At 37.3% G+C, this 19,270-nt stretch overlaps 1 protein-coding gene across 2 annotated transcripts in view; it reads left to right on the top strand.

Annotated features, from left to right (window-relative positions):
* EML6 (EMAP like 6) overlaps positions 1–19,270 on the top strand; it is a 315,311-nt gene that overhangs the window by 202,790 nt on the left and 93,251 nt on the right. For both annotated transcript variants that reach the window (XM_060170079.1, XM_060170080.1), the window contains exons 13-16: positions 2,064–2,182; positions 4,156–4,342; positions 6,341–6,446; positions 13,752–13,845. In XM_060170079.1, coding sequence (XP_060026062.1) covers positions 2,064–2,182; positions 4,156–4,342; positions 6,341–6,446; positions 13,752–13,845 — 506 coding nt within the window. The remainder of the gene's footprint in view (positions 1–2,063; positions 2,183–4,155; positions 4,343–6,340; positions 6,447–13,751; positions 13,846–19,270) is intronic.

The raw sequence follows: 19,270 nt of genomic DNA, 5'->3' as shown, positions 1-19,270 counted from the left end.
AAGCAAAATAAACACACAATTTAGGGAAAAAGAAATGCAATTTTTTTAGTTGGGATGTTTCTATTTAATAAAAATAGTGCTAGTAAAAGAATGAAAAGGAATGACTCAATTGAAATTCATGCCTAGGATTTATATATTCTCCCTGACATCTTACTTTCTAAAGCTTTCACCGAGATTATTTAATTCATGTTGTCTATATTTGATTCCTGAGTTGTTCCTGAGCAGGGAGTCTGTTCTACAGACGGGACTTTGAGGCCCACAGAGGTTATGAGACTTGTTCAAATAAGCGGTAGAAATGCCAAGACTAGAATTCAGTTCTCTAAAGTAGTTGATGAGCTGATGAAAGCATCATGAATTCAGATGAATAATTATCATTAGATTTTAAAAGCTTAGTTCACTGCATCTGTAATAGACAAGGCAGTAGTGAGATATCTTCTGACTTCCGTTTTTTTTAAACGATTTTTGGTCAAATCCTAAATATGAATTTCATTATAATATTTTCATGATTTTTTTGTAATGTAGTTTGATTAAATGAAAACTTTCCTATATGAAGATGAGAAATTATGAATCATATTTCATTTAAATGTGTTAAATTTATATCTCTTGATTGTAGGGTATAAATACATGATAGACAAAATTTTAGCTACATGATTTTATCTACATTTAAATTATCGAGAATGTTCTCTCAGCCAGCAGCACATTTTAGGTCCTAGGTTAGACCAAGAGCTTTGCTCTGTATCCCAGAGTCTGATCTGAAAGATTCATGAGGTCATGAAAGAAGGATAATTCCAAAGAGTCATCACCATGATTCATGTGGCCCACATTTTACACATTTCTGAATCATCAAGAGATTTCTTGCCTTAGAAGAAATCATAACGAAATATTTAAATTATATTTTATTGATAATTTTATTTAATAATTTCCTTTATTTATCAGAAAAGTAATATATTTTCTGGATATAAATTGATTTAGAAACATAATAGCAAAATTTTTTTTTAATTCTTTTAAATCCCAATGACTTAAAAGATATTTCAAGTTAGTTTTGTTCATTAGAAAAAAGTAAAATTCAATCTCATGTCTTATGTTCTCAATTTTGTTTGTCTTTTCAAAGAACCAACTCTTAGTTTTGTTAATCTTTTCTATTGTTTTCCTATTCTCTATTTCATGTATTTCTGCGCTAATCTCTGTTACTTCCTTTCTTCTGCTAACTTTGAACTTAGTGTCCAAACTAAGTCCAAACTTTTTTTCTAGTTCCTTGAGGTATAATATTAAGTTCTTTATCTGAGATCTTTCTTTTTCCTTAATGTATATGTTTATTAGCTACAAAATTTCCCCTGAGAAATGCTTTTGCTGTATCCTGTAAGTTCTGGTATGTTGCATTTCCATTTTCATTTGTGTCAAGATTTTTAAAAATTTCCTTTTTTATTTCTTCTTTGATCCATTAGTTGTTGAGGAGTGTGTTGATTTCTGCATATTTGTGACTTTCCCAGCTTTCTTCCTGTTACTTATTTCTAGTTTCATACTATAGTGGTCAGAAAATATACTTGATATAATTTCAGTCTTCTTAAATTTATTGAGCCTTGTTTTGTGGTCTAACATGATCTGTCCTAGAAAATGTTCCTTGTGTGCTTGAGAAGAATGTATGTTCTGCTGCTGATAGATGAAATGTTCTGTATTTGTTAAGATATTTGGTCTGTAGTATTGTTCAAATCTGCTGTTTCATTATTGATTCTCTGTCTGGATGATTAATCCGTTGTTGGGAGTGGGGTTTTACAGTTCCCAACTATTATTGTATTGATATTTATTTCTTCTTTTAGTTGTTAATATATGCTTTGTATATTTAGATGCTCTGATGTCAGGTGCATAAATATTTACCATTGTTATATCTTCTTGATGAGTTGACCCCTTTATCATTATATAATGCCCTTCTTTGTCTCTTGTGACCATTTTTAGCTTCTTATGTTTTCAAAAACTTGAGTTCCTGCAATTAAAGAGAATGTCAAGACATTAATATATTTGAAACCTGAAGAGTCTCTAACTAAATGTTTCTGTTACGCTTGAAGGTTTACAAAGAAGATCTACCTCAGCTAAAGCAACAAAGTAAAGAGAAAAACCATGCAGTGTCCTTCCTCAAACGAGAAAAGGCTCCTGAGGACAGCTTGAAACTCCAGTTCATACATGGGTGGGTGGTCTGTCACCAATCTTATCACCTTGTCGTCCTTCTTCTCAGTGCTACCCCAATTCAGGCTGGCTCTTCTCTCCAGTGTGCACTTACCTGTGGTTAATATTTTAACCACGGCTCTCTGTCCAGTTTTCTCAGTGTTCTATGGCCATCTCAGTGTGTGTATCTAGATTTTTCACACTTCATGTACTTTTGTGTTGCATGTGTTACTACCACTCATTGTTATTTCATTTTATTCTCTCCATCTCTGCTTCCTTTATCCCGTAACTCCTGCTCTATTCAGCTGGCTTTCCCAGGACAGTATTTCCTTCAAATGCTTTTGTTCACGTGTACCCCAAATAATTTTGAATTTTGAAAATCATGTACAACCTTCCACACTTTAAGTTAACATCTAAGCTTTTTCAACCTAAGCTTAAATGGTTGTGAAGAATATATCTTGTGTTTTATGAATACTCACATTATTTATTTAGATGGCTCCAGTGGAACCCAAATGCATGGATATTTGATTCCCATTATCATCAATATCGCAAATACATGAACTCATATTTCTATTCTACTTCTCCTACAGAATTTTACCCTAATATAATATTTTTATGCTTGTAAGTCTTTTATTGATTACCCTGTCATAACTTCAACAAGGAAAAAACGTATCTATATGGTCAATTTAAATTTAATTCTCCGTGACCATAAGTCTCTAACTCTGTGCTGTCTGGTACGATATCTACTTGTAGCCAACGATCACTTGAAATGTGGCTGGTCTGAATGTGCTCTATGTGGAAAATGCACACCAGAGTTTGAAGGCTTAGCATGAAAAAGAAATTTACCTCATTAAAATGTTTTATATTGATTACATGTGGACATGATAATATTTTGGACATAATGGGTTAAATGTTCTTAAGTTTCATCTGTTCCTTTTTTTTTTAATGTGACAGTTAGAAAATTTTTCAATTACCTATGTGACTCACATAATAGTTCTGTTGGACAGTGCTACTCTAAGCATTAACAATTTTTTTCTGGATTTAATTATTGTTATAACTATTAGTAATAAATAGCTGGCCAAATCAACATAAATGTAGTACAAATTCTGATAGTTATTAAACATAAGTAATTTTATTGGAAAATTTCTTTTAATAAGATAGAATTGTTTCAATGAGTTCAGATATATGTGCATATATATTTCTTATTGCTAGAGGGTAACAGTTTAGCATTGAATCTATTCCAATTTTTCACTTTTTAATGTAAGCGCTAAGAAAGCTTATTCATATCTAGCTACTTAAGTAGATGAGAACAGAGGCAGTTTTATCACAGCAATGGTGATCAGTTCTTTAAACTCCTCTTTGTCATAGACCAAAAATATGTGGCGTGATTTTGATATATCACACAAAAATGTAGTTTAGTGATCCATCAGCTAAGAATTCAGTTAAATCACTGTTCAAATTTGTTAAAAGCAAAGAATTGGAAGTCACTTGACTTGCAAAAGGATTTCTTACCCAGTTGTTAGAGTTATTCACTTTCAACATCCATCCGCACTTGTACTTGTTTTGGTGTCCCTGGAAGGTTTGACATTCCAGGGTAATATACCATAGTAAGATTCCCGATGGATGAGAGGAATGACTTCCTAAATTGGGAGGAAGGCGATTAGGAAAGGGGAGGTGGGAAAGGAAAGCCAGTACCTCATCACAGTTGTGTTCTCAGACTGGTCAGTTTTAAGAGAAAGCACATATGGTACCTGAGGATCTGGAAATAGATTCTGTTAAAATTATCAGTGTCCATTTGCCTCTTAGAAAGTCATCACATGCCCTCAGAGGTCCTCATACCCCCACTGACGATCACTGTCCTAGGCAACTGTGGAGACACCTGGGTTCTGCTTGTCCATGTCCATATTAACATGTTAACTTTATCTTCTCACAACTTCTGCTCTGTTCATTCACTGTGCGTTCAACGACTGTGCATCTCTTGGACCTGTGCTTCAGCTATAGAGGCTATGATTGTAGAAACAATCTGTTCTACACACAAGCTGGAGAAGTGGTCTATCACATTGCTGCAGTTGCTGTTGTGTACAATAGGCAACAACACTCGCAGAGGCTGTACCTGGGACACGATGATGACATTCTCAGCCTGACCATCCATCCAGTGAAGGACTATGTGGCCACTGGGCAGGTATATATCTCTCCTGTAAGATGGGAGTTTAGCCAAAGAGAGAGAGGATTTAATTTTGAATTCAGCTTACATATGAGAAATTCAAGAAATACTTGGTAGAAATAAACCTAAGGCAGGAAGCTGAAAGTGCAGTGAATGCTGGATCATTTCATGATGGTGGGAGAGTCAACCAATACATTCCAGCACTTTTGGGAAGGCTTTGAGGGATTCTTATTCTCACATGATGATATCTATGAATAGGATTAGGTAAAACTAGAGTATTGTAAATTCCATGAAGTCTTAATGTATTTTCCTCATTACTGTTTACCCAGAACTTAGTATATCCTAGGTACTCAGTAAATGTTTATTGAATGAACCATCTTTTAATACTACTGTAACATCCAGTGTATAGTTATTTTTGTAAAACTTAAAGTCATATGAACTGTGGCTAGTTTATTATACTTTAACCTTCAAAAAACTAAACTTTATATGAACCATTTTGGAATGCCAAACTTCGGATTGAGTCTATAATTGAAAAGCTGCTCAAAATAGAGCCCTGTAGTCAATCATTTTGTGTGGAAAAGGAGGGGGATAGAAGTAAACTCAGTAAACAGAGAATCTGTTAAACTCAGATTTATTGTCTTGCTGGTAAAGCAATACTATTGTCAACAGTATTTTCAGTGTTGTGCTCTTTTCTACCAATGTATAGGTTACATTTTTGTTCAGTTTTATCATGGGCTTTTAACTGTAGGTAATACTTCACCTGATCCTCAACATCTAAGTGGCAAATTCCAAGAAAATTTTTGACCTTATGAAGGTCTTTTGACCTTATGAGACAACAAACTATTTCTGAGACTTGACATACAGGAGGTAAAAGTGTTTGAACAGGGTTTATAGCCTGATGTTCATGAGATCCATGGATGAAACTGAGGGCCTGACGGGAGTCAACCCCCAGAAATGTCCATCTTGGGGGGAGAAGAGTTCGTAGCTCTTATATTTGTAAAAGGATTACAGTCCTCCAAAACGGAAGAGCCATTAATTGAAAAACTGGTTTGCTGCTCCTCCAACGGCAAATTAGACCATCTATTCTGATATTAAGTTTTATAAGTAATTGATCACTACTTTGCCTTTTTACTCTTTCCTGCCCCCTCCCCCTTTATTGTCTTTCTTAGAAACAGAAGATGCTTGATTCATGGGTGTTTAATAGTCTTCCTTTGAAAGAAAAAACAGAGATTGGTTCTTTACATAAACCCCTGAGGAGTTACTACACTCCATACTGTAATTGGGAGGCAGACCAGTATGCCAATAGCCACTCCAGGGGTAACTTAGCCTCCATAGGCCAGTGTAGGAGTTGGCCAGACTCTGCTCAGTTATGTGCATGGCTTTATGTCCCATTTTCCCTTTTAGAGTCATCATACCCAAAAGGGTTTTTTCCCCCCTATGCATTATAAGTGAGGAAAACCACCTTAGTATTACAGTTTTCTCTGTTGTTGGGAATTGGTATGATAGAAGCTTGTGTCCCCTTGAGGAGAAGCCACCTTAATGACAGAGAGTTAAGCCATGAAACTTTCATTTCCCAGGGGGAGAAGTAGGGTCAGGCCTTCTTGAGGCGGGTAAATAATTGAGGTGGGTAAAAGAGCTCTGAGGATAGTGCCATGAAAACATACAGCTGAGTGGAATCATGTGTGGAGTTGAGAAGGCAGAAGGGAAGGGTAGAACTAACTGACAGAAACAAAGCACAGTGGACGTTTGAGCTAGTTTTAAATATCCCTTAACTGGGAGCCATGTACCAGGTTAGATTCTGCTGGCACCCACCTTGATGCCAGAACAAGACCCTTAGACCCTGTGCCTCAGTTTCCTCATCTGGAAAACAGTGGAGTTGGACCAGATGGTTTCCCAGGGTCTTCCTACTCTCCAAATGTGTGGGTTTTGATTTCTGAGTAGCACTTGACTCTAAGGAACAAAATCATTCTTATTATAGTTTATAATTAGTTAATAACACTCATCCTGTAATTTAAGGTTGGGAGAGATGCTGCTATTCATGTGTGGGACACACAGACTCTAAAATGTTTGTCACTGTTGAAAGGACAACATCAGAGAGGAGTGTGTGCGCTCGATTTTTCAGGTAAGCACCAGTTTGCCACTGGAGTCATTGACAGATGCTTCCATATTTACTTTGGGTTTGTTTTTTTTTAAAAAAAAGATCCTTTTATTTAGTTTAGTCCTGCTTGTAAGGAGGTAAGCCCTTCATCTGTCAGCTACCCAGTCTTAGACTGGAAATCAGATGTGTGAATGTGATCACACCTTCTTTCCTCATCTTCCTCATTTTCTCTCTCCCAACTCGTTACCCAGAGCTCACACTGTATTCTGCATTTGCTTGAGAGATGTGAATCCAGAGCAGCTGTTACCATTGAAAGACTTAGTTGCAAATGTCTGGCAGTGACTCAGAACATCAGTTTCATCTCTCCAAATAAGTGGGAACACAGCACCTGTGATTTAAAATGTAAAGAACTAGAGCGAGGGGTGCAAATTCTCTGCAGAGGTCCACTTTACAACACTGGTGTTTTGGAAATAAAATTTCATATTGAAAAATTAGAACTGAAGTTTCCATCTCCTTAATTTAAAATTTTAACACTGTGCTGTTAAAAAAAATACTAACTTATAAATATAATTTTCTTTAGAATAAAACCATTTCTTTATGCTAGAATTGAAGAATGAGGGCCTATCGGAAAAGGTGTTTTTAACCTAGAAATTTTTAATAACCCCAATGTAGATATTAGATCTGTAGAAAAAATTTCTAAACTTTCTACAGAAAACTGATTCTGTAATTTCCTTTTTCTAAATTTCGTTCAAATGTTTAATATGTGCAGTGTGTATAATATTGGTTGTTAAATTCCATTTCACAACCCCAGTCTCTCTCTTATGTACCTCCCTCTCTACTCTCCTAGTTCAGGCCCGAACTTCCTCTAGTCTGTGCATGGTGGTTATGCTGGTCTCTGATTCCATCCCCACTTTGTCCAATCCATCCTGCCCATTTCTGGAGTCTTCTGGAAGTGCAATTACATTGCTACCACATAGACTCCCCTTGGTTGACTGACTCAGGGCTGAGCCCATGTTTGGACATTCATGGCCTTCTATGATCTGGCCTCAACCTTCCTTTGCAGTGTTTTCACCCACTAACCCACTCGTGCTCCTTTCCGTCTACCTAACTGTAGAACCTAAATGCATTCCTGTCCTTTTTGCCTGTGTTCCTTTGCTCATGCTGTTACCATGTGTCTGTTCAAGTCCAACCATCCTTTAAGACCAAGCTCAAAGTTTTCTCCTCCATCCTTCCAGGGAGAAATGTCCTGTCCCTTCTTCTGTATCCCTTAGCCCATTTGTTGTCATTGCTCTTGTGGTACCTGTTAGAGTCTATGTGGTACAGTAGTTATGTGTCTTAGCAGCTCCTATGCCCTTCTCAGACAGTAAACTACTCATCTAGCCCATCTCTCTGTTCCCCACTGCACATGCTGTAGAGACACAGAAGCTACTCCAAAAACGTGAATGAATGAATGAAGTTTTGCTTAATGCTCTCTGTCTTGCCTTTCACTACTGCTACTAGAACTTCACATTGTAAACCATCTTTGGATGAAAGTTATCTTTATTCTCTGACCAACCACATGGTACAGATTTGTGTGAGTGTGTCACACGCTTATTCTCATATGCTGTAACCTACTATACAAATCTGAGTTGTTATATCACTATTAGAAGTTATTCAATACTTTGGTTATTGAATTAGTAAAAATCAAACCTAAATTGTTCATACTCTACGCTGGTGGGCATGTGAGGTACATAAGGCATGAGGAGCAAGGAAGAGAGAATTACTTGGCTACCACCTGCCAGTTGAAGGCCCAGATAATGCACCTGATAAACGGTGAATACAAAGTCCTAAACTTCCAGGAGTTTGATGTACATACAACTTTCATAAGTGTACCATGTATCCTTGATAAAGCAGTAAAATCTAAAATGAAACTATAATTTGAGTTCAAATAAGATTCTATTCCAAAGATGTGAATGGATTTCTGCTTTTTTTTTTATTTTAACAGTTCTACCTGATGGCTGAACTGTGTTCTTTTCCTAAATTAACTTGCTAGCGGATACACATGTGTATACTTAATATAAAAATTATATTAATCAGTATGTTCTAGAAGAGTGGTAAGATACCCATTAAATAAAATAATAAAACCTAAATGTGCACTAGGTTATGGAGACTCTCATATTCATATTGTCAGCAACTTTGCAAATTGACTCAATAATTCTAGTAGACAATTTGGCACTGTTTAACAAAAGCTATAATTCAAAATGACAAGTATGTGGACCATGTGTATTTCATACACATTTCTATGTATCAAGTTAAGAAAAAAAGTAGAACTCAAAGTATCTACTCACTGATTTCAACTGAAATGTGTGTATGTGTATTAATGTATAAACAGTGGCAGGAAATTTAGAATACTAGAAATAGAATTCAATAATCATCAGATTATTTTTTCTAGAGAATTGAATAAATTTTGGGTTTTTAAATTTAGGAAAATCAGAAGAACCAACTCATGCTGAATACGTTTAGAGAAGAGATTAGAGGAATGTTGATCAAAAACATTGATTATGAGGCAAGTTAGTAGCAATAAGCTGGTACCCAGTAACTTGATCTCTGCATTTCTGAGAGCTTCCGTCTCTTCTGGGCTTAGTGGTTTTATAAAAGGAAGATCGAGAAATTAGCTGCACTTAGAAATCTTCCCCTCGTAAGGCAGCCCCTTACGTCATTGCCCGGGATAGAGAAACCAGGCACTCTGGAAGAGGCCGAGAAGCTGATTCTGTCACTGCTTCTAATTCCCATTTTGGGAAAATAAAGAAATGCCCAGATATAAAATACTTTCTGCATAAAAAGGATATTTCAGTTTTAACAATACATTCTCTATTCCCCAGATAATAGTCACTAAGGAAGCGCCCATTTATGCAGCAAATGTGGGGTTTTTTGGTTTGTTTTGTTTTTTGCGGTACGCAGGCCTCTCACTGCTGTGGCCTCTCCCATTGCGGAGCACAGGCTCCAGACGCGCAGGCTCAGCGGCCATGGCTCACGGGCCCAGCCGCTCCACGGCACGTGGGTTCTTCCCGGACCAGGTCATGAACCTGTGTCCCCTGCATCGGCAGGCGGACTCTCAACCACTGCGCCACCAGGGAAGCCCCGAATGTGGTATTTTTGATTATGGAAAATTATATTTTTGTCTCAGAGTTGAAATACGATGTTAATTTATAAATGGCAGAAAGGAAGCTAGGTGATAGTTTGAGAAGGCGCTAACATTAAGGACCATTCAGGAAGTAAGGAAGTATGTACTGTGTTTGATCCATCACCGTGTATGGTTACATGCAGATGAACTGTGGTCGATTGATCTTTGTGGTCTCTATGGCCCTACTGAAGGTGTGACCTGAAGCCTCTTTGGTTTAATTTATATTGATAGTAGAACCTTGTGTTATAATGATATAGCTTTAGTCTTAAACAGATGCCTGCACCACTTTATAGGCCAAGAATGTAGATACAGAGAGTCTGGTTGTATGGCTGCGGTAAAAGTCAGACAGTGGCAGATCCAGAGTGAGGACCCAGGTCTCCTGGCTCTCAGTCCCGTGAGAAAGCCACCAGGCCTGGGGCCGTCAGCTGGTGGAAGCCGTGCCGGCTGTGCTCTCCCTCTCGGTCCTCCTGCCCTTTCCTGCCCCTGCCCTCCGCCAGGGCTGGTGTAAACTTTTAGCATGAGAGTCGTACCTGGACCACTCATTGTGCCCCCCTACTTCCTCACTCCTTCTACCCGATGGCCAGTGCCTCCAGCTGCCTCCACCCCCGCTCTCCAGTGTAAATGTGGTGTGGGCATGGTGGTGAATAGAGGCTGCCACGTGCAACAGCACCCTCGTGAAAAGAGACCCCTGTCCTAGAACAGCCATGAGTCAAACACTTTCATGAGCAGGAGTATCTATCCCTTCTTTTTGGATGCTTGCAGTAAAGTGAGGAGTTCAAGTCAGAATGCTGAAAGAGAAGATGATTTAGGTTTCCCAGTTTAACCATGTAAACAGGACACCTACATTGGTTATTACCTAGCTGGTGGCCCCATCTGAGTGCCTCAGCGTATCTCCACACCCACCTGTCTCTTACACGTCAGCTCATCTTGGGGGGTGTTGTGGAAACCTGCCGATAACAGAAAGAAATTAGAGAAAGAGATTGTCATGGAAATACAAAGCGGGCAAATGATGTGAAAACTAGACAGCAGATAAGCAGTTACACCTAGGACTTTAGATTAATCTATTCTTGCCACTCTTCCAAAGCAAACAAAAAAGATGACATTTTTAATCAAAAACATTTCTAACAACATAACCCATACCTCTAAATTATGTCAACTAGAAAGAATGAATTTATATTGTGTCACTTAATTGAGCAACTCGTTGTGGATTTATTTTCACTGTCTGGGGAAAACAGAGCCGTCTTTGCTTCTGTACTTGCAGACAGGAAAGTGCTTCCACATGAACAGAAAACCAATTAGAAAGGGAAATGTTCAGATATAAATATTTTCTAGCCTAAATATCATCCTCATATTTTTAAAAACCTTCATTGAATAATACTGATTTCCACAAGGGCACATCTAAGACTAGTGTGATTTCATTGTGTCAGTTCCAAAAACCTATGCATTTTTTATGAGCCCTGAATACAGGACCAACTTGTAATTATCTGAGTAAGATATTTCTCTTTCTAATTTGCCCTTTACTGTTGACATTAAGCTCCTTAGAATTATTTCTGGACTATGTCACAAAATATCCATAATTAATACATACTGTGACTGGAAAGATTTGAAAGGACATTACTTAAACCCTAAAAATATGGTTGAAAATCAAAAACTCTGACTAAATGGTCAAGGAACAATGGATTTTCAAAGCTAAGATCAAGCCTCTGTGAGGGGAAACAAAAACTCAGAAAAAGTTAAAGATAGCCAATTATATTTCCAAACTGTGTGGTATGTAGAAATTGCCCACACCTGCAGAATTCAAGAAACAGTCACCATCCTAAAGAAGAGGTATGGTTGTTGAGGCACCTCTAGATTTGTTCTGCTGCTTCATTGTTACTCATAGTCACAAACTGGGGTAGAAAGGTGGTATAACTGGGAAGACAAGCTGATGGGGCCTTGCAGAAATTCCAATAAAAAGAAGCAAAAAAAAAAAAAAAATCAACTTACCCTGAGGACTTCTTCAAAAGACATAAAATGTAAAAAAAAAAAAAACCTATCATTTAAAATGTGTGGATGTTTGCATTCTAAGAAAGACATACTAATATAGCTACACAGGTTACAAAAGAAAACAAAATGTAGAATTAACAAATGCAAAAAAAAAAGACACTGAATATCTGTGCAGCGCTTTTGATTAAAATTTTTATATAACAGAATATTCCCATTCCCTCTGCACCATCCGTAGGCATATTCCATTTTTATCTCCCAGTATCATCAGAATTCATTGAAAACCATCTCAGTACGAGGATCATGTTGGAAATGTGATACAAGTACTGTAAGTCTTAAATAAGAGTTTAGGATCTAAAAAGGGAGAGAGAACTCTCTAATAAAAATAAAATCACCAAATACAGAGACATGCTAATATGGAAATGTAACCAGGCCACACCAAGAGGTACAGGAAAAGTGATGTTGCTGGTAATGAATCGGAAGTCATCACCAGTCCCTTCTCCCAAATGCATGAAAAGACACGGGGCACAGTTTAAAGCCTGGTAACATTTAAGCATAAAGACATATTGTGATTGAGAAGACACATTTGTTTATAATACTCACCTGGTGGTGATTTAGGCCTTTGTCAAAGTGTTAATGTCTTCACCTACTGTAGTCTAGGAGCTTGAAAGGGTTAATGTAACTTTCAAATCCTTGCCTCATACTTGGTGGTAGTAGAGGATTGGGGAGGATTTGGTTTGTTAAGCCAGGCTCTTACTCTCCTTTTTCCTCCAGAAAAGGAGCAGACTATGGTTCCCAGTTGGTCGGGGGAGGGTCTCTGGAACAAGTAAGGGCACCCAAGGGTTGGGCGTTAGTTAAGCAGCATTTGGGGAGGGTCACCAGATATAGCAAATAAAAATACAGGAGGCCCAATTAAATTGGAATTTCAGATAAGCAACAAATAATTTCTTAGTACAAGTATGTCCCATGCAATATAATTGCATGCAATATAACATTGCAAGGGACATAATTGTACTAAGAAATTATTCGTTGCTTATCTGAAATTCCAATTTGACTAGGCTCCTTTATTTTCCCTGGCAATCCTAATTTGGCATCTACCCCAGGGCTGTCTTTGAAAATACCAGTTGAAACCCTGAGTGGGCTGTGGAAAACGGTTTATCACATACTCATGTTTCTTTACCCTAAGGCCATTGGCTGTGTGTGGCCAGAGAATACACCCTGCTAAACTGAGCCTTGGTGAGCTTGGCCAGCCGTCTCCTAGCCCACTCCAGCCTAGGGAGGAACTGCTGACCTGAGATGTTTCTCCTGTGAAGCTTTGTGAGGAGGCAGCAAAGGAAAGACTTACTGACTGTACCTCTTCTTCTGTCTTGAAATGAGAAAGCAAATTAACTATTTTGATTTCAAATTCATTTACATATCATATATATTTTTTTATTTTGGAAAACAACCTGTCCGAATTATTGATAGTGTTATAAATAATATTTAATACTAAGGGAAAATGTTCATCATATAACAAGTAAAAACAATAAGTAATAGTATGTTCATTATGATCCTGGTTTTGTCTTTTCAAAGCACGTTTAGGTAGAGAAACTGATAAGGATATATATCAAATGTAGGCCTAGAAATTTGGATGATTTTTAAATTTCCTTTGTCGCTATCATCTAAATGTTCTACAACAAGCATATTACATTTGAAATAGGGAAACTAAGACATTAAGATTTTTTTAAATTATAAAGTCATCTTTTGAAAGAATTTTCCAAATTAGTTTCTATGATGCTCTTATTTTGGAGGGTTGAACAGAACCAGTTGTTTTTTTTTAGAGCGCAATAGACTGAGTCACAAAGTTAAATGGCTCTTCTAGTAAATGTCATGAGATTTGTCTGACACAAAATAAACAAGGTTTTGGTGACTTACCTGAGAAGCTCCCCCCAGCCCTGTGTCTCAGATTGGAATGTTGGGTCAGCAATTTAATTCAGCAACCAGTTATTATACATTGAGAACCTCCGCTATTAGTAGTTATGCACTTCATTTAATGAGGTCCCCTTAGTGTATTATTCTCCTAATGTATTTGAGCCTAAATAATATTCTTAAGATCAATTTCTTGTTCCTCTTTACAGTATATAAAATGTTGTGGTTTTTCATTGAGAAATGAGTCATTTGACATTTGTGTTGTTTTCATACAGCCGATGGAAAATGTCTGGTGTCGGTTGGTTTAGACGATTTTCACAGTATTGTATTTTGGGACTGGAAAAAGGGAGAAAAGATAGCCACCACCAGGTAAGAAGCTGCCGAGGTCTTAACGGCATCCTGCCAATGATCACACTGCAGTAAAAGTTAATAGTTTGCATTTTCTGGTAAGATTTCATCTTCAAACTCAGATGAAGTTCCCATAGAAAGCTTAACACCTAAGTAAAAACATATTGTAATATTTCATGGTGACAAACCTGACATAGAGGAATTAATGTTTCTTTCAGGCAATTGGAAAATTCTGAAATCCTTTCCAGAGAGTTATTCATCACTTTGCTTTTAGTAATATATGCATTATCTATATCAAAGCTTCTTCCCAGCAGTAGGAAAGCAGCTTTCCTCAGACTTGTGCCTTGCCCCTTGTTTTTCCACTATCTTAGCATCTAGTGAAGGACTGTCAATGTCACTGGAGTCAGAAGTTCCACTTGTCATGAGGCTGCAGCATGCAAGAAAGGAGGCCTGGCGTGTGCACCTGCCACTCGCTTTCAAAGCAGGCAAATTGTTGCCCTAATCTCCCCATCTTATAAATAGACCTTCCAAGACCACCTGCTATTTATAGGCCACCTGTCCTCCCTTGTCCCAGCCTCCCTCCCTGCTGAATCAGCCCTAAGTCTGAACGCTACTTTCCACTCCTGCTTACATTGGTCTTAGCTGTTTGCCCAGCCATAGTCGGAGGTCAAAATAGTTGGCCGCCAAGGCCCAGCAATACAATTTGTTGCCCAAGGCATGTTATCAGTTTATCTCTCTACTGGTTCTTCCCTGCGTAAACCAACTTCCTTTTTATCTGGCACCATAAAATCATTTTTAGGTTAATGACTTTGAACCCGAATATTCACTTTTTTAATTGATATTTTAAATTATATAGGAAAAAAGTGTTTTCTGGCAATTTGATTTAATGAATGAAAACCTATAGATTGCTGGAGACTCAGAGGAGGAGCAAATGGAGGCTTGAGGACTCCAGCTGACCGTCTTAGGAGAGAAAGAGGAGCTTTTCTGATGACTGCTACTGAGATGGAATTCTTGGCAGCAAATGACAGCTCATAAATCCGCCTACCCAACCGGTTTTCCTTTTGCTCTCTCTAGTATTCCTCACAGTTTTACCACTCCCCGCTAATACTCAGATTCAGCTTCTAATCGCAAGTCCGCTTTCCTTCTAGGTTAATGTACTGAATTTTACTTTAGTATTTCTGATAACATATCATCTGCATTACAGATAATCTCTGGCAAAGCACACGTCTGCATTTCAAAAGCAACAGAAACGCAATTTTCCTGCTAGAAAACCCTCTGCACATGTGGGTAGCTCACCTGTTATATATCAGAAACAGTAATAGAAATGGAAGAAAGAAATATTTATTAATATTTTAGAAGTATATATTTGATATGTTTGGTAGTGTTACTTCTATTTAATTAACACAAAGTGACTTAACACCATTATGTTAATAATACAGTTTATTTTTAGAATTGTTCCCAAGCCATATGTCACATTCCCCTAACAGGACACCTGCAAAATTGTCTTCAGAGACCAATTCTGCAATTGTAACATTCACCATTGCTCTATCCAAAGAGTATCAGAGATTGTTAAAGTTCTTTGGATGAATACTACATTTTTAAATAATAAATAATATTTATACAATATTATCAATCATAAATATTTATGTAAATAAGTAACCAAACAAATTAAAATTCTATTTATGGCCTGAGATTTAGGTGCTTAAGTAGATAGAAACTTTAAAAACAGGGACATGAAAGAAGTGACAAAGAAAAAGGAGTAATACTTTACCAGTGGGACCTTACTGACCTTACTGACTCCAAGGGTCTAATTTACTCTCAGAAGATGGCTGATTCAGTGACACCCCTCACTCTGCACTTCTGCGTCTCACTCACGGCCTGCATCGCCACTAGCAAGGCTTAACAACAAACCTGCTTCCCGCAGGTCGTGCGGTTCTGGCAGGTAATGTTCTGCAGTAGCACCCGTCACCCAGGATGTGAGATTTCCCCATGGAGGGAGGGGCACAATGGCTGTGACGGCATCACCGGCAGTACCGCTGCTGCCCAAGGCTAACGTGGACCCCCTGCACTCAAAAGCCGCCCTTCAGTTGGGAACATGTTTAAGTGAACCTATGTTTTTATCAGCTCAGAGAAATCAGAGAAGTTTGGAATTGGCCCATAAAGATCTTATTACAAGATCTTGATGAGACTTGAATCAATCTCTTTGCACAGTTTTTTTGGATCTTTGCTAATTTTCATGAATGACCTCAGTCCCCTCCATTACAAATGAATTTTTTAGTCTCTTTTTCCTTTTAAAGATTGTTCAGATTTTAGTCTAATTTACAAGTAACCTATGTAATAACCAAGAGTAATCTCTTAAGGGCAGTAGTGAAATAGCCTGATATCAGCGTCAATCAGGGCAGAACAATGAGATAATTAATCAGGCACCTCTATGTCCCTTTATTTAGATTTCCATCACACCAGTAACATGACTGGGGGACAATGGCTAATTATTATTGACAAGCTTCATCTCAGAAGTTTGAACAGTGGGGATATTAAGCAAAAGGTACAGTTATCAAGTTGCATAACAAGATTACTTCAATGTTAGTGAGAAATAGTTGTGCTACGAAAAAGCTTAGGGACAAAACATAGGCCCACATGGAGCAGGTACATAGACCTTCAGCGTATGTGTTAGCTCCACTGCTTGTTCTATTTTAGGTCCCTACCCTTACATACATTTAGTGAATGGGATCAGGTCTCCTGCATACCAAATTGAGATCTTTCTCACTTTCCTTTTTAAAGTTTTCTTCTGTTTTCAAAATAATACATGATTATTAAAAAGTTAGAAAGCACAGAAAATCACCAAAAAGAAAATGAAAATGATTCATAATTCCACTACCCAGACATAGCCATGGCTAACATTTTAGCATATGTTCTCTGGTATATATTCTGCTAATATTTTTATCCATTTTTATTCATATGTGGGGTATTATGCATACTGCTCTGTAACTTGCTTTTTTTTTTTTTCACTCACCAGTGTATCATTTTCCTTTCTTCTTCTCAATGTTACCTGGCTTATTCTATGTTATTCTATATTGTAAGCCATTTTAAATCTTTTTTAGAACTGGGGTATAAATCAAACATTCATTCAGTCTTCCACTTGTGGGCTACCTTCACAAAAAAGGAGAAAACCAAATCACATACACTGAGACTGGGCCTCTATGCAAATGAGAGGGTTTTGAATAGAAGATTGGGAAACCAACTCACGTGTTGTGCAGCTGCCCTTGGCTTCTAGAAGAGGAGCGTTCCTTCCCTTTTCCCTGTACTTGCTGATAGAGTTTAAAACGTGGCCCTACGTGGTGAATTACCTATGACTCAGGTCATAGGAATAGTCCTGTATTAGGGCAGCAGTATGGACTCTCCTACATTCTTATTCCATCAGGGTAGGACCTGAAACTCTTTTCATTCTGTTTTTCTTACGCACACACACAGTTGTAGGCAACTTCTCTACAAATTTAGCAAGCGTCTAAAGGGAAAAATAACAGAGGTATTCAAAGAATGTTCTTTATTTAGGTGTTGACATTAACTAAACATTTACGTGCCGTCACTAGTCAGTTTAGAATTTTAGCTACAAGATAAACAACATTGATGTTTTTATGACACCAAGAAATGAGGTGAAAACTAAAGTGTGCTCTCAAAAAAGACTTTTCCAACCATCTAATTGTTTGACCTTGTATAGACACTAGCAAACAAAACAATGCTCTTTTCTATATATGGGATGTAATTTGTGATATCTGTTCTCAATTTTCATTTCAGTTTTCTCTAGCGTCTTCTCTCTAAAGTTTATATTAATGATTTAGGAGCTGTGGGGATTTTCCTCCAATCAAGAAATCTTTGGATGTTTAGTCTTTCTTATGGTTATCTGGTTCACTTCTCCTCTTTATGTTAAGCACATTTTCTCTTCTCTTTTATCTAAACCTTTTTCTCACTGTCCTAATTGTTCCTGATACTTTCAGTGGACCTGGTGTCCAAGCTTCACTTTTGACTTTCAAAGAAACAAAGAGAGAAAGTTCAAAAATCAGTTTCTCCTCCTTTCCCTGCCTTTCACTGTAAGGCCTACATGATAGGTATGGAGGTGCTTTGTTCTTTCTTTACTTTTCTTTTAACTTTTTATTATGGAAATTTTAAAAGTTACACACAAGCGGAGGAAACAGCATAAAGAACTCCCTTATAGCCATCACCCAGCTGCAACATCCTACAAATGATACAAAGCTCTTCGCCCTCCCCTCGTTTTTTACTTTTGCTTTCTTTTTTGCTATAAAATTTTAAAGAAAACTGAAGACATTGTGTCACTTGACCAGTATGTACTTCATTAGGCATTTCTAACTGAAAAGACTTATTTTTAAAAACCACCATTCCATTATCACAACTAACTAAAGCAACAGTAATTTCTTTCTTTAATTTATTACTCTATTTAAAATCAAACATATCTGACTGTTTCAAAAATGAGAGTTGGTTTGTTCAAATCTGCATCCAAACAGGGATTACGTTTGATTACGTTGTATTACGTTTGATTGTCATCTCCCTTAAGCCTCTTTTATTTTATAGCAGTCCCCCTCCCACCTTATTCTTGCCATGGATGCATTTGAGAAACCAGGTCATTTGACCTATAGAATGTGTCACGTTCTAAACTTGACTGGGTCTTCATGAAAGCATGTCAGGCATTTCCCTGTATTTCCTATAAATGGTAGTTAGATCCATAGGCTTGATTAGATTCACATTCAGCTTTTTTTCCCTTAATACTAGTATTATTGATAAATCATATACCATACAATTCACGCATTTTAAAGTGTACAGTTCAATCACTTTGTAGTGTATACAGATGTCAACTTATAATGCTGTACACTTGAAACTTATATAATAAAAATAAATAAAGTGCATAATTTGATTTTTTTTAGCATATTTACAGAGTTGTGCAATCATTAACACTATCTAATTTCAGAACACTTTCACCACCCCAAAAAGAAATCCCATACTCATTAGCACTAATCTACTTTCATTCTGTCTGGATTTTTGTATTCTGGACATTTCATATAAATGGAATCACATGAGGTCCTTTGTGACTGGCTTCTTTCATGTAGCATAATATTGGGTGGGCCAAAATGTTCGTTCGGATTTTTCCGTAAGATGGCTCTAGTAGCACTTAGTTGTCTTTAACTTCATTCGAAGCAATTTTGTTAGATTGTATGTGACAGCTGTCATATCAGCGTGCATTTTAAAAGACATCAAAATTGGTGAACTTTTGTGTAGCCATTTTAATATTGAAGATGAAAGAAAAAAACATTTTTGGCACATTATGCTTTATTTCAAGAAAGGTAAAAACGAGACCGACCGAAATGCAAAAAAAGATTTGTGCAGTGTATGGAGAAGGTGCTGTGACTGATCAAATGTGTCAAAAGTGGTTTGC

Source organism: Lagenorhynchus albirostris, chromosome 13, assembly GCF_949774975.1.
Source record: "Lagenorhynchus albirostris chromosome 13, mLagAlb1.1, whole genome shotgun sequence".
In the NCBI taxonomy this organism is placed as follows: Eukaryota; Metazoa; Chordata; class Mammalia; order Artiodactyla; family Delphinidae; genus Lagenorhynchus; species Lagenorhynchus albirostris.
The sequence above is the reverse complement of the archived record's forward strand: the minus strand, read 5'-3'. Positions and strand labels throughout refer to the sequence as shown.